Here is a 15,150-nt window from a genome sequence, read left to right as displayed (position 1 = left end):
ACAAGCCCAAATGGGAGTGATAAGAAAGCCAGTAAGAAAAACAGTGCACCTGAAATGCTGATAGTGTAAATTTTTATTTCAGGAAGTGAAAAAAAGGGGGTAAATGCGCAGCTGAAACAGAGCAGTGTCCAGCATACAGTGTACATGATGGTTACAAGCATGCCAGGCAGTCCCACACTTGTATCTCGCAGTATCTACAGACCCTGTCAGAAGGTAGTCACAGCATAGACTGGATCACAGACGAAGTTTATGACAGCAATTCCAACTCACCGAAGTTCCTCCTGTTACTGTGAAGGAGCCAGAGGCCACAGGACATTTCAAACAGCGTATAAAAGTGTACAGCAGTGCAAACTAGCAGAGAGATCCCCAAACAGTCAATACAGAAGGGGGGGTCAAAGCCAAAAACTGATCATCTATGTGGGAGGGAAAGTTTCAGCGCTGGTGTCACAGAATAGCTCAGCAATGAAGAAAAGAATGGAAGCGGAGCCTGAAATTCTAAATATAGACAAGTCTAAACGGAGAACATTTCTCAGCATGATAAATTCCTCCAATCTGTCACCATCATCAAATACAACCAAACCAAGTCCAGAACCAGGCTTCTTGCATGCATCGTTTCCCAGTTGAACACGGAAAAGCAACATGCATTCATCAAACCTGTCCACAAACTTGTTTTTAGATCACTGAATATGGAACCCAGAGCTTTTCCTGTCTAAAACTCCACCTAAGGACAGATTCTGGACCGGTCCAGCATTTAAAATAAGTGCTGTGTTTGGCTACTTGTTAAACAGGAGCTACAGTATTAGTTGGACCTCAACTGAGTGATGACACCCCCTTTTTCATAGAAAACAACAGCTTGGTTTATAGAAAGAGAGCAACTAAAAGCATACATTCAAACAACCACCGGCCTTAGTGCTGGAAGTGAAGTACAGTACACACTCAAGAAAAAGATACACAAATAAATAGTTTGATTTTTTTATCTTTTAGCTGTTCTTTTGATTGTGTTGCAGCTGAAGGTTGTATAATTACAGAATTTGAAAATAAAAGTGACGTTACATCTGTTGCATTACACACTGGATGAATTTGAGTCTTAAGGTAGGAAGATGCTTCACTTGCTGTTCAAGAGAAAGTTTTAAAAGGACCAGACAACCAGACTTAACCGTACAACACCAGAATACATACACTTCAGTATGCCGGGACAAGATATTTTTCCATACAGACAACTATTTAACAGTTTAAGTAAAAATGTTTAAAATACAGTTTTAATACTGACTTAAAGAAAATAAAACTGCTGTTATCAGTTTTATTTGGCTTACCTCCATCATTTCTTCACTTTTCCAGAAGTGAAAGAAATAAGCCAAAGAGTGAAAACATCTTGCATTTTCCTTTAAGTTGGGACTAGAATTTCCTCTTTTACAAGAGAAGCAGATGGCTGTATTGGGTGGGAGGGAGAAAATAAAATGCTAGAAAGCGACAACCACTTAGTGGCAGTTTTCCCCACCAGAAGATACAACAACAGGCTGCAGGATCTGCAATCAGACCAAGGCTTCCCTCCTCCGTCCTCACAAAGCTCTCCTGCAACTCAGAGGTGGAGCAAAAAGCTAGTCCTGACGTAGAGGACGAGGAGGGCTGAAAGAAGGCCGAATGAGTCCTCTGCTACGAGGAAACAGTCACCGGGTTGAGAGAACCATTCCGGCTGTAGAACTTTGAGAAGGCCTCTTCAAGAACAGATGCAAGCCGTGGCTGATCGCCCTGGAGAGGAGAGACAGGTCAAAAAGTCTTTTACTTAGAGATACCAGGTTTTTATCATCTGCCAACAAACAACTGAGCACCAATCAACCTTTAATCTACTTTATCAACTCTCAATTACAATAATTTTAATTACAAAAGAAGCTGAAAGAATACAAGATTGATTGATTGGAGGACATCAAAAGCATCAATCAGGGGATATACACTGATCATGAGGATAAAAGGCAGTTTATAGCCCAAATGGACCAAAATGTTATAAATTAAAGTGAACAAATAAGAGGATACATTTATGGGAAGTTATCAAAAACAGATGGTGGGAGGTTTAAAATCAATTGTACGACGATAAAGTCTGACTTACCTCGCTGATGAACCCCAGCTGAACGAGCTCCACAGCCAGCTCCTGCACGTTCTCATCTGAACATAAATACAACAAAGTCAGAAAACCAACATGGAGGTTTGAGGTGGTGCAAAGATACAAAAACGGCATGTTAGAATTAAAAACAATCATGGATTACCAGTAAATTACAGCTGAATAACACAATCAATGGACAGAAACATCACTGGCTATTATGATGCTAATATTTCATAGGAAAAATGTAACGGTAATAGTGACCATTGAGGGATAACCCTCTTTTTTCAGTCTGACAATACAATCAATATTTTGCATGTGGATTCAAGAAGTCCTCACTCTGGACTTTTTTTTTCCTTGCTTGAATGACTAAGCATTTCATCAATAAGGCAGATTAACCAAAGATGAAATCGACAGTTCATAAATCCCCTCTCAAACACAAGCTGCAGGATGCCCAGGTGTGCCTTAGGTTTAAATCAGCTAGTGATGCACCAACGCATCAGTGAAACAGTGAACCTTCATCTGTGAAAACCTGACATGCCCCAATAACAGTTGCAGATGTTTGTCAAACAAGAAAAACAGACAAATCTAAAGTGAATGCTGCTGTGAGAGAAAATGCTAAAATATGACACAAGCAATGATAGAAGGCGGTCTAAAAAAATGATGTGGCACACACCCATAACTTTGTCATGTATTGAGTTGATCATGTGTGATAAGTTAAAAATTTAAGTTGACTGTGATAAGAGTTAGCTACTTGTGGCTGCTGATGACCCTTATTATAACCATCTTATTTTAATATTTGTTCATCAACCAAAAAAATGCAGATGTAAAAAAAGGCATATTAATATGTCTTAACTCTCTGTGTAGTAACATCTTTTGATATACCTTACATACATAGCATATCAAATTGGGATTTTGTTGTAGCCCCCCTGAAAAAAAAATGCACCAGCTGCCACTGTTTAAGTCTGAACTATATTCATATATCAACTAAATTACTCAGTAACTATCAGTATATTGGAGATTGGCAATAATCAAATATCATGCATCCCTGGTTAGCAGCACTTTGTACATAAAAACAAACAGTGATGTACAATCAGCAACATGTTACAGCTAGAAATAAAAGAAAGAGTCTAACACAATTACTGATATAAAGAAGCCTGACTACTAAATGGACTGAATTAAAAACGATAAAAGATCAGTACAATCGAAGGATAAAATAATCTAATTCTTACCATTAAATAAAAGCAATAACATGCTCAAACAAAAGATTATCAAAACTGACAGTGACAAAGGTATCCCAGCAATAACACGGCAACAATTAAGACAAAAGATACTCACTTGGTAACAAATCACAGCTTAGGTGCCTGTTCAGTTTGTCCTCTAGTTTTAACAACAGGGTCAGCTGAAAGGGCAAGAACATAAATCATATCAAAAGTCAAATTAAACATAAGGTGGAGATATGATGCAGCATTATGGACCTACTAAACCCCCTCCCTACACACTTCTACTCCTACATCTGTTCCCATGGGGGAGGGGGGTCTGGACCGATGCTTTCATACTGTACCTGTACACCATGGCAGAAGCTTGGTTAAGGTCACACAGATGTGAAAATCCTAATTCTCTGCTGTTGAATTCAGAGCTCATTTCATGTTTATAGGTACTTTTAAAGTGTGTTTAAAATGATAAGATGAAGTTGTTTCCTCATATTGTGGAATGATTTTAATCACTTGTGTTACACTGGTGACACAGTCTGTCTTTAAGCTTGTATCTATACCTTCAACCTTTACAAAGGGTCCTATACCAGCTGTGGCTGTGATGCCAAAAAAGTGATTGTGGAGAGACCGGTTTGAAAAAGGCCCATCACTCATCAAACAGACAGAAGTGAAACTCACATGATGCTTGGTGCCTTCATCCACAGGCTCAATATTACACTGCATCTGAAGAACCTGTCAGACATCAGGAAACATCTCAATAGATAAAATTTGACACTTAGACATGCTAAGATTAAAAACAATGAAGAGAAGTAAGGGAATGAAGGAAAAGGCCGGGCCTTTCTTTTTCTCTTGTATTCTTCAATTTTACCAAAATGTTTTCAGTGCAAACATCAGCAACCTCTAAAGAACATTAGAAATTCACCTACACAGTCTGATAACTGTATACTGTAAATCTGTTTCATTTACAATATCTAAGCTCTTTTCCAACATACTGGTTCTTACCTTCCTGGTCTCGAGCTCTGCAGGTTCAGGAGTGGGGGTTTTCACTGAGGGGGGCACTATGGGTGACTTCACCGCCTCCTGCTGGGGTTGTTGAGGACACGGCATCCCAAAAGCTGTCAGAGGATAGATCCCATTCCTGAAAAATCACAGACAAAAGGAAGCACAAACTAAGGGTGATTGCAATTTTATGTAATTATGTGAATTTGCCCTAAATACTGGAGCTTATTTTTAAAATGAGCTTTTTTAGGTTCAATTCAGGCTAAACAACTGTAGATTGGTAAGATTTATTTCCATGTGTGTTCCTGCCTGTAGCACAGCCAGTTTCTTACCTTACATCTTCCAAGAACTTGTCCAGCTCAAGGGCAGGAAACTGGGAGAGCCTGATGTAACAAAAAGTCTGTTATGAAAGCCAAATATTCTGAGTGCACTGCAAAGTGCTCAAAACTCAACCAATGAATTCTCTCTATATAAATAACATTCACCTGACAAGTTCAAAATACCTCTTATATCAAGATAGTACGAGCAGAAAAGAGAGTCTGAATTGCTCATAATTGGTCTAAAAAATAGCAGGCCATGCAGACAGAGGTCTTGAAATAAGGACTTCATCTTTTGGGAAACTTTAGTCAGTTCTAATTGCTGCATTGACAACCTTCTTTTTTTTTTTTTTTTTTAAACAAAAATATGTACAAAATTATTTGTTCTTATCTGTGTGCAGTACTATTTTCTGACACAGAATTAAACAAATTCCCTCGATAAGACCTTAAGTTTTTGTAATATGTAAGGACTGAGATTTCAGTTTACTCTCTTACAACACGTAAGGTCAGGTAATATATGAAATAAGCTGTGGATATAGAACTGACAGGAACATTTTTACCTCTCACTTTTCTAAGTCAGCGGTTTAGTGCATTTCAGACTTACTTCATCTGAACTCCCTCCTTGGCCTCAACAATCACCAAGTTAGGATCCATGTTCTTCGTCATCTCCTCTAAAGCATTTTCTGGAATCATGTCTGCAGGAAGAAAGAGCAGACAGCAAATGGATAACATCAGGCACAGAATCATGATGGATGTTCTTTCATTTTTCTGTCCTTGAGTGGTGAGCTTTATGTTAGAGTCTGTCAGAGTTTGTTTTATTTCTATAGGTAGCAGAGAAAGCGTTATTAGTCTTGCGCTAATATATATTTTCCAGGTGTAAAAGCTGTAGAAGTTTTTGAAGAATTTTATTCTTATGCAGCTCCAATTCTTGAGAAGTTAAGAAATTGTTAATTAAACAGAAGGTGAAAGTATCTTCAGCATTAAACACTTCAATTGTTTTGTTAGCTGTCAATGAAAACTGTAATGCATGTTGTTTTTTCTTCAACCAATTATTAAGCCTATCCTAACCCAGTGTTTCCTGACCCCCACCATGTACCTGAGAAAAGCAGAACCGAACCAGGACTGAAGAGAGGAGAAAAAGTGACACACTCACAGCAAAAAAATCAACATAGATTTGCATTGTTTCACTGATTAAACCCTAAAAAAAGGCATATGCATGCTTCTCCTTTGTATAAACTACTTAATAACTGCTTTATCATGGTTTTAGTCAATATTTGCTAATCTAATTTTGGCAGCCTCAGAGCAGACAAAGCCTCACACCCCCTTAAGATCTTTGGCACCCACCCCAGACCCCGGACCCCCAGGTTGGAAATGAAGTCCTAACCAACACTGACCAAAGAGTCTGCTTACAGAGAAAAAGGTTGTCCCCCATGAAAACACTCTAATGCAGCTAAAGTGAAAAATGAAGTAACGTTAGCTTATGTAGCAACAGCTATGGTTTCTACAGGGCTACATTACTAAGGCTATGGTAGCTAATTTACCTACATAGCTTGTATAGCTACTAGAGGTGTCCAGAAAATCCATTCACGTGAGTCACATATATTAATTTCTATGATTCTGAATCAATTCCTAATGTCCAAGAATCAATATTTTTAAACGTCCTTGGTAAATAAAGGAGGTGTATGGCTCCTTAGCTGCACTACTAGTATTAGCAGCGCTAGCTCGGTAATGTTCACAATGCTGTGTCAGACGCTTATGTACTGCCTGCATTATCCATTGAGCCTTGAGTTACTCAGCCTGTCCTGTTTTCCCAAAAGAGAATTTTTAAAAGTCACTGTGGATTCTGTAATCCCAGGTAAAAGCAGCCTGACCTGACATATCTGCTTACCGTGCTAAACTAAAGTAATGTAGCCTACTTTAGAAATGGTTTATAAATCCGTATTCACATCGCACAGACACTTTCACCTGTAATGAATATCACACAACAACCGCTGACCAGCACAGACAAAGAAAACAACAGGACCTACTGTTTATTACACATCAAAAACCGGTGTTACGGTTTAATTAGTAATCATGTTAACCAGTGACTATAAATCAAATGTGTATGGATTATTAACAGACTGGAAGCCACATGAGAAAGGTCAATTCTACTGTGAATACTCTATGCTGCTTTTCCAACAGTGGTTCAAACACTGAGCCTCTAAATAATTCTGAAGAAACATACAGTAGGTATATTCCTCATGCTGATTAAATTTCTTGTTTGTATGTCTGTGTGTGATTTTTACTCACGCTGATGGCTGACGATGCAGTGTGCAGCCAACAGCTTGAGTAAGGGCACCTCGAACAAGGCCTGATGAAACAACAGCTCCTTGGCTGTGGGTCGCTTACAGGGGTCCACTTCCAGACACTTCTGGATAAACTCCTAAAAAGAAGAAAAAGAAGGCAATCAATTTCACTTCCAAAAATCCATTTGTGCTTCGATTGATTTCCCCTCCCTCACTCACCCGTTGTAGCGGGTCCTCGAGGGACTGAATGGCACTGTTTATGGCTTCTTGAGACACATAAGACGAATCTCCATTACTCTGGATTTCCAACACAGCCATCTGAGGATGAGATTTAACAGAAAGCAGAGTAATTAGAGGTGATTCATAAACATAAACCCAAAACTTAAGCCAGCAGCAGCCACTCTCATGTTGTGTAACATATTTAAATAGCTCAACCATCACAGCTGACCTGATGGTGCCTAGCTCTATCGCATTTCCTGTCTTGTGAAAGACAACAGATCTCACATCCTTACTTACTCTGCAGATGCATGCTTTTAGGTCAGACTTTAAGCAACTTTATTTTGTCTTCAACACAAAATAGCCTAAACTACAGGCTGCTATAGCCTGCTTGTGCTTTCACTGAGTAGTTGTGCAGATTTGTCTCCTTTTGTAACAACAAGCACATGGGATAACGACAGGAACCTAACCCTAACCCTGCTGGTGTTTTCCACTTAAGACTCTAAGTCTGAACAGCCTCTAGTCAGGTCTAAAGATTGATTTGTATGTTTTTAAGAATGATCTAGCATAATAATCAACAGTTCAAAGCCAGTCTACAAACACTGGTATGATTCTTAACACTGAAAGGATGGTTATTTCTGGTATTATTCGGCTTGGCAGCTCTCACCTCTAAGGCGCACATTCCAAAGGAATAGATATCCACAGCTGTGGTAACATTGGCAACAGCTGAAAGAAAAAAGAAACTGATCAGTATCAAAGAAATACTTCAACACACTGGGAATGTATCTCAGAAAAACAAAGATTTTTACCTCCGTATTCTGGAGCAAAGAAGTGAAGGCTCTTCTGTTCTTCCCGACAGGTTTTCACATGGTTATTGATGGTGTCCGGAGCAACTGAAACCATGGGGGGAGTCTTATTAATAAGAGCAACAACAAAAGACCTAGTGATGATGATAGAGAGATTCAGGGAAGAACAATATCAATACTGGCAAGTTTTTCCTCTAAAAGTAAAACACTAGTCATCAGCAAATATATCAATTCCTGCTAATACTCATCTACTGGCCATACATAGTGGCAGTAAGATGTCATATACCAGCCTTAAATATAGGTGTGTTTAGATCAGTCTTGACTAAACTGAGTTTGGCAATATCAGTAAAAATCCAGAATCATGCATCCTTAGCCACAGACAACAGTAGACAGAAACTTTTGTCCAGTACGGCTCAAAGTTTTGAGGCCACGGTCTGGAACATATTCAGCGCAGTAAGAGAAAAAAATGCAAACAACAACACAATGTTTTAAACTGCAGCATAATCCATTCAGGCTCTAATGCCTGCTTAGAAATCTTAATCTTTATAAATTATAAAATACATGACAGTAAACAAATAATAATTCTGCAACCTACAACCAAAATAGTCTATCATAAATAAAATACTTTGAAATTAAGAACTCAACTTTTCTTACAAACACCTGAGACAATGGCCCATTTGGGTTTATTAGTGATGGTCTTCTTTGAGACTATAATTCCTGACTTGGCTAGGTTATTCACGAGTGTCTTTGCAGTTGTTGAGTTAGTCCTCATCTGTACATCAGATGCATTGGACAAGTTGTGCAGGACAGCAGCTTTTGCTTGTTTACAAATGACTGGTATGATTTTATCAATGAAATGCAAATGAGAAAGAATTTTATCTATCAGCTCGATAACATTTCATATTTTCTTAAATCGTGTGTTCTCAATGACTGAAAAAGGCTGTCCACTACTATAAAAATGCAAATAGACTTTTGTTTTTCTCTGTCTGCATTGTGTCTTTTTTTCTACGTCACAGTGACGATCATATTTGTGGGTGCCCTTTCAAAGAAACTAAAAAGCTGGACATGTTGTCAACAATGTACCTGATCCCTGCAGAATACTGTCTGCATACTACCTTCGTCTTGTCCATTTGTTTTTGTCCATAATTGTATTTTAGCGGGACATCAAAGTTTTCACAATCAGGAGCCCATAATGATAGTGGGGGATATTTCATTTCTAGCATCTCCTTTGTAATAGTTACCATGACGGTCCAAGCATGTCGTGTGTGGTGCACTCCTGTTTTGGTCCGTGTCGAAACTCGTGTTTGAAATGAATTTTGTATTCTGACTGGTATACATCTGCACCAGACCATAATGACTGAAAGTCTTGTACTGAATACATGTGCCTTTACATCTCTTATATGTAGTATTAAAAACAAATACCTGACTTAAAGGGACAAAATAGCACTGTCTTGTTGCTACTTTTTGAAATATACTGCTTTAATGGATCTCTACCTGAGCCTATCTTGATGAGGCCGTTGTGCTGGATGAAGATGGTGTCACAGGTCAGGTTGCCATGGATGATGGGAGGTTCACAGGAGTGCAGGTAGCTTTAGGTGATAAAATGAGGGTCAATTCATTACAAAACAACATATTAAATAGGTGTCTGTAACTGAGCTGATGGCCTGAAGCTGTAGTCACTGTATGCTGACACTGGGATTCCTAAACTGGGTCAGAGTACTAAACTAGTATCTATTCTGTCACACTAATTAGCTTTCAGCAGTTAACCTTTTTGTCTGACTTACCTGAGAGCAGACAGGATTTGTGTGCACCAGCGCTTCCAGGCCTGTCGGAGAACAACACATTGTTCATGTTAAAAAAAGAAAGAAAGAAAGGAAATACAGAACAGATTTTTATTTGTAGATTTGTAAGCATCATAATTTTCTATTAAAACCGTCTTTGTAACAGCAGGGCTATCTCACCTTTTCATTCATGGTCTTGTGGTTTTTCTTTGTCTTTTTCAAGAACTGTTTCAGACTCCCTGAGGACATGTATTCAGTGATGAAAATCACCTGCACACAAACAAAAATCTTAATGCAGAAGCATAACAAAACATTCTCCCTAAAAACTTCTCATCTGACTTCAGAGTAAGTTTGTTTGACTTGATAAAGTCTTACCCTGGCTCTGTTTTCTTTCACATCCGCCCAGTATTTGTGGAACTTCACAATATTTAGATGCTCCAGTTGGATCAAATTGTCAAAAACAGCTTTGACTTTTTCCTGTTGGGGAAAATGAGAATCATTAATTAATACATAATGTCAAATAACTGTAAAAGCAGCAAAGAAGAGATCATAAAGAAGTGCTTTAAATGTTTAAACTACCGCAATACTGCTGAACAGTGAGAATGATTTTGGGGCTGATTTGTTTTCATGGAAAAGCTTTTGAATGGAACAGAAATATGTCATCTACGTCTGAGTGCCAAGGCAGAAATTATTTGACTTGCATGTGAAACAAATGACATTTAACAACACAAAATAGCACATTTAACCCTCTAAAACACTGAAAATTCAGCAAAAACATGATACACCCAGAATAAATATAACAGACATAAAAAAAGCTACACTAAAAAGGATAGAGTTATCACACTTTACAGAGGCTCCCAACTATTGATGGGAGCCTCCTGACTTGCCTCTCAAGTTAGTTTAGTCTGAATGGGGAAATATCACTAAGTATTTTATCTTATTCAAGGAGCATCTTTCTGCTATAACTCGCGGCGTGCCTGTGTGTCTGTCTCGATTTGCACACCACACTGTTGCTCCAAATATCCTTGATAGCTCTCAGAAGAATTCGTGGGTGCACTGGTTTGAAACTGGTGCCATGAAAAATTCATAAATATGAACAGATTTTTTATAAAGTCCCAAAATGTTGTGCCTAGTCATCATTTGGGGACCTTAGCTCACAAGGAAACATATTGGGGTGACATGATACATGTGCTCAGCGTCTCCATATAAAAGTAAGCTCTCCTTTAAGCACTTCTCCATGCTCATATGAAACGAGATAGTATAGGAGATGTGCCACATGTTGCTGTTAGAATCATTCGCTGAGAGAACATGGTTTAAATGCTGTTTTGGCAGATGTAGTTGCAGTGCTCTTTGAATATGGATCCATCTCTGCATAGCCAGTATCACATGGTAGGTGGGCCATGAGATACTCTGTTAAAGCTCCACAAAAAAGTGCAAGCACTAAAACTTTGTAAGTAAGTCAAAAGGCACAGCTTTAATGCTTTTTTTTTGTTGGCCTATCACCACACATAAGCACAGAGATGCCAAACTCATATGCAGTTATTCAGGGGAATAAAACTCCCCTTTCTGTGCAAATTGTCCTTACTGTATTAAGCATCTAATGATGAGGACAGTAACAGCATGGTATAAATAGAGTAAAGTTTAGCCTTCTGTCTGCAAAAGCTGATGGAAATGAGCTGCAGCTTTATGGTGAACAAACTTTCCAGAGATCAGGAAACAATTCCACCTCTGTTCAAATGTAAGGATGGAAAATATTACTTTGACATGGCTTTTACTAAGCCATAAGCAGGACTTGTATCAGTCCAAGACTCCCAGACCCTTTTTTTTATCCATGTGTGGTGTTGTTACACATAACAAGGATGTTGTTTTCTTCTTAGGGTTTCCTTCATTCAGAGGAAAAAAAAAAAGATAAAATTTCAATTTCGGGAATTTACTTAGATCAGACTCTTCTGTTTACAGACAGAAATATCAAGATGTATATCATGTATTGCCACTCCACTACAACTTTTCAAGATTTTATTTTTTGGCCCACATCACCAAGCCCTACAGCTGAGCATAGCAAGCCCTGGCCAACAGCATTCAGTACTTAACACATCATTCCTCCTATTTCAGTAAGAAAAAAGTAAGTAACAAGCAAGATAACACTTCAACAAAGTGAGAGAAAATGCATAACTATCAGGTTAGATGCCGGAAATACTAAACTGTAACATGCAACAGAGAGCTTTAAATACTTCTCCTTCTGATCTGCTTACTTCCTCCCCTCAAAATATCTAAAACTTTTTACTGTGCTGGCAGGAACGAGTTCAACCACTTGCTTAAGAAGCTTACAACCAAAGGAAACAAGGGAGACCTGCAGGCTTCTACATTGTTTTTGAGATCACAGCAAAGAAAGCAGCACAACACAAGAAACCTAATCCTCTTGTTTATAAAATCCAATCATTTCACAAGTTTCATTGATACTGTGGAGATTATAGCTGCATCAGGCACATCCAACTGCAATGGTTTGTTCCTGCACCCACCTCCTGCAGTTTGAAATTCTTCCTTTCTGAGAACATGACCTCATTCCACACCACTTCAACTCCTTCCTCTGTGTCCATGGCCAAGTAAGCATTATCGATCCCAGGAACATTGCGCTGATTCACCTTCAGAAGCAAAACAAAATAATGCATCAGACTAGGGTTGTCATAATAACAGCAAATATCAATGCTTATGTAATACCATAGCCATTAAAATAAAGTCCTTAGCACCCACAGATCCTAACTATATTCTTAATTATCAGTAGTTGTAAGCAAACTCCTACACACAGTCTAACTGGCACAATAATGAGATGATTGTTTCAGATCCACAACAGGTCTTTAATTCAGACAGTGTGTAGGAGTTTGCTTGCCGTTTTTGTAATGGATTCATGTCTCTCCCAAGAAACTATTTAATGAAATTCATGCATTTGACTGTACTTTGTACAGAAATCAACAGAGGATGTGTCACTTAAAACATGTGGTATCAAAAAAATATCCAAGTACGGTTAATTTTGACAACCTTGTGTCAAACCTTACTTTACCTTTGTGAAGGAAAACTTAACCTAAATGGCCTCACCTCTTCCCTGCGTTTCTGCCAGCGTCCACACGGGCTCTCCTCCAGGATCTCTGACTCATCTTCACTCTCCTCTTCCTCATCCTCTGTAGCGGCAGTAGCTGGAGGCTGGGTCACCATGGACACTGGAGGTGACACGGATGATACTCCCTGACCTGCGGGGGCAGCTGCCGCGGACTCCGGCTTCATGTCCTGGACAGTGTCCGGGGCCTGCTTGCTCTCTCCCTCCGACATCCTCTTAGTTGTCAGGCCCAGCAGCCGGCTGTGAGGGACACAAGATTCCCCAACCAAAATATCAAACTCAGTCCTTTACACAACCTTAGTAACCACTGACAAAGATTAACACTTAACCATGCACTTATATAACATTACAAATGTGGCTTCACAACAGGAGTATGCACTTAGTAACTGCAGATGACCAACATACATGAAGTAGAAGAATAAACGTTGAGACTTTGCTGAAGTTAGCTAATTTAGCACTCCTGAAAGGCCATAATAAACCACACCAAAGCGTTAAAATAGGAGTAGCATGACTGGCATAATAGGACATACGTGTTGAAGACAGGAAATGTGACGATTGCAGCTCCAGTTTAACAGACCCCACTGCCGCTGATCAGTCCCGGTTTATTATTCAGTTAGCTTTGTTAGCTATAAATCTTCTTGGATTCTCAGCTGAGTTGCAGCTAGCTTTGTGACGCCGCTAAGCTAGCTCCTTGGCTGCGGTCCGTTACTGACTTTAAAACAGGAGATAGCAGCAGAGACTACCGGCGAGCATGTAACAACGTTCAAAGTCGTGGCTTTATTCACATAAATCTCCAATGTCTCTCGATGTTTTACTTGCTGGCCAGCTTACTTGCTAGCCAGGTCGGCGCTGCTAGCTAGCGGGAGCTTTAGCAGCCCACCGCCCCTTGCTGCTTCTCAAGAAGACTCCTGCCCTGCTAATGTCTGCTCTGAAAATTAGCCAGTGCTAAAGTAAGTCTACTACACAACACGGCAACAGCCCTAGACGCGTTTACTGATTATTAACATTTTAGCAGTTCGAAAACCCTCGACAGAAGAAACACAGAGAAGTTATTAATACAATTAACTTTATATCCTCGAACACAACGGCTGACTGACTTAAGGCTAGCTCAACATTTAGCCAGATATGATGGCGACAACTTCCAGATGCACACTGCACTACGAGCTCAGTCACGTCAGATCCCATGATGGTTGCCAGATCCCGTTTCTGTCATCCCCCCTCTCGAATCATCTCTCATGGTATTTCATTGTACTGTCAGAATGCAAAAGGTAAGCAACAGCTAACAAAAAGCGTGCAGATGTAATGTAGACAAGGTATGGCGATTAAAAAACGAGAGCTATTTTACTGAATATAAATGTTCAGTGTCTCCCCCCTCAACACAATGCTGCACTCAGGTCTTCCACAGATCAGAGCTTTGCAGTCGGCTGTCTTCAGACAGAATCTCTGTCATCCTTTACTTAAATTCTGACACAGACTAAAAATGTGTTTCTTTTGAGCACAGATATGATCTTAGGAAAATGTCACATGGTGAAGAGGGAGGGTGATCACCTTTCCAGAATTGTGGTCTTTTTCTTCAGATTTGTTTTCTGACAGTTTTTTAAGATCTTTTTGTAATCATGTTGATTCACCGTTAACCTTACTGGAACCCACTTCTCCAAAATTATACCCATAATGTTGGAGAAAAAAACAGCACAGCCTTGAATTTTGACTTGCTTTGTCATGCTTCCTTCATCCTTGGTGATGATGGTGTTTTCAAGTGCATTGAGTGCCGTTTTCTCTCAGGATTGTACTGGAAGATTCAAGTTTCATCGTATGTAATCACTCCTGCAAAAAAATGGGGGCTTGCATTTTTTCCCTTTGATCAGGAGTCAGAAGTTTGGGACAGCTTTGGCACACATTTTTTTCATGTTCAAATTTTCATACAAAATTTAGCCGAAACAGTTTTTATTTGCTTTATCCAGATAAAAAAATGACATTTTTTCCCCATTTAAAAAAAAAAAACACTGATGTTGAAAACAGTGTGCACAGGGAACTTAAAATTCATGGGTATATAAAGACTTCCTGGAGGTAGTATCACACAAGCAAAAGAGACTTGGTTAGTTTTGGGGGCCAGTGTCCCACTCTTAAGTTTATAGTCTATTTATAGTCTATGGCAGTGCAGTATCTCCTTCTGCTCAGGCCTTTAACATAGCCATAACAGCATAATCTTTGTTGGTAAACCATCTGACGTTTACATTTCAGAAAGTCACAGATTTTTCAGTAGACCACTGAGAATGCAAATTTAACTGACTGTTTTTCATTATAAGAGCACAGTATAATTGTATC

General features: G+C 39.2%; 1 protein-coding gene across 1 annotated transcript; it reads right to left on the bottom strand.

Annotated features, from left to right (window-relative positions):
• Window positions 1-958: 958 nt before the first annotated feature.
• Window positions 959-13,964, bottom strand: nrbp1 (nuclear receptor binding protein 1). The gene is made up of 18 exons (XM_041805376.1): window positions 13,356-13,964; window positions 12,807-13,065; window positions 12,233-12,355; window positions 10,089-10,190; window positions 9,894-9,983; window positions 9,717-9,757; window positions 9,427-9,521; window positions 7,936-8,019; window positions 7,794-7,852; window positions 7,130-7,228; window positions 6,915-7,047; window positions 5,230-5,320; window positions 4,641-4,691; window positions 4,312-4,447; window positions 3,988-4,041; window positions 3,434-3,497; window positions 2,105-2,160; window positions 959-1,749 (listed from the first exon to the last, which is right to left on the bottom strand). The coding sequence occupies exons 2-18, from the start codon at window positions 13,035-13,037 to the stop codon at window positions 1,654-1,656; spliced, it is 1,605 nt and encodes a 534-aa protein (XP_041661310.1). The 5' UTR covers window positions 13,038-13,065; window positions 13,356-13,964; the 3' UTR covers window positions 959-1,653.
• Window positions 13,965-15,150: the final 1,186 nt, after the last annotated feature.

This window comes from Cheilinus undulatus, linkage group 14 (genome assembly GCF_018320785.1).
Source record: "Cheilinus undulatus linkage group 14, ASM1832078v1, whole genome shotgun sequence".
In the NCBI taxonomy this organism is placed as follows: Eukaryota; Metazoa; Chordata; class Actinopteri; order Labriformes; family Labridae; genus Cheilinus; species Cheilinus undulatus.
Note: the sequence above shows the minus strand (reverse complement) of the source record. Positions and strands in the feature narration are given on the sequence as shown.

Bases quoted from the DNA above. Each gene is read 5' to 3' on its own strand.
- nrbp1 (XM_041805376.1), bottom strand. From the start codon at position 13,037: ATGTCGGAGGGAGAGAGCAAGCAGGCCCCGGACACTGTCCAGGACATG. The intron at 9,984-10,088 runs GTAAGACTTTAT...GTTTGTGTGCAG, and splicing joins TGAAAGAAAACAGAGCCAGG to GTGATTTTCATCACTGAATA. The intron at 4,042-4,311 runs GTAAGAACCAGT...GATGTCTGACAG, and splicing joins CAGAGCTCGAGACCAGGAAG to GTTCTTCAGATGCAGTGTAA.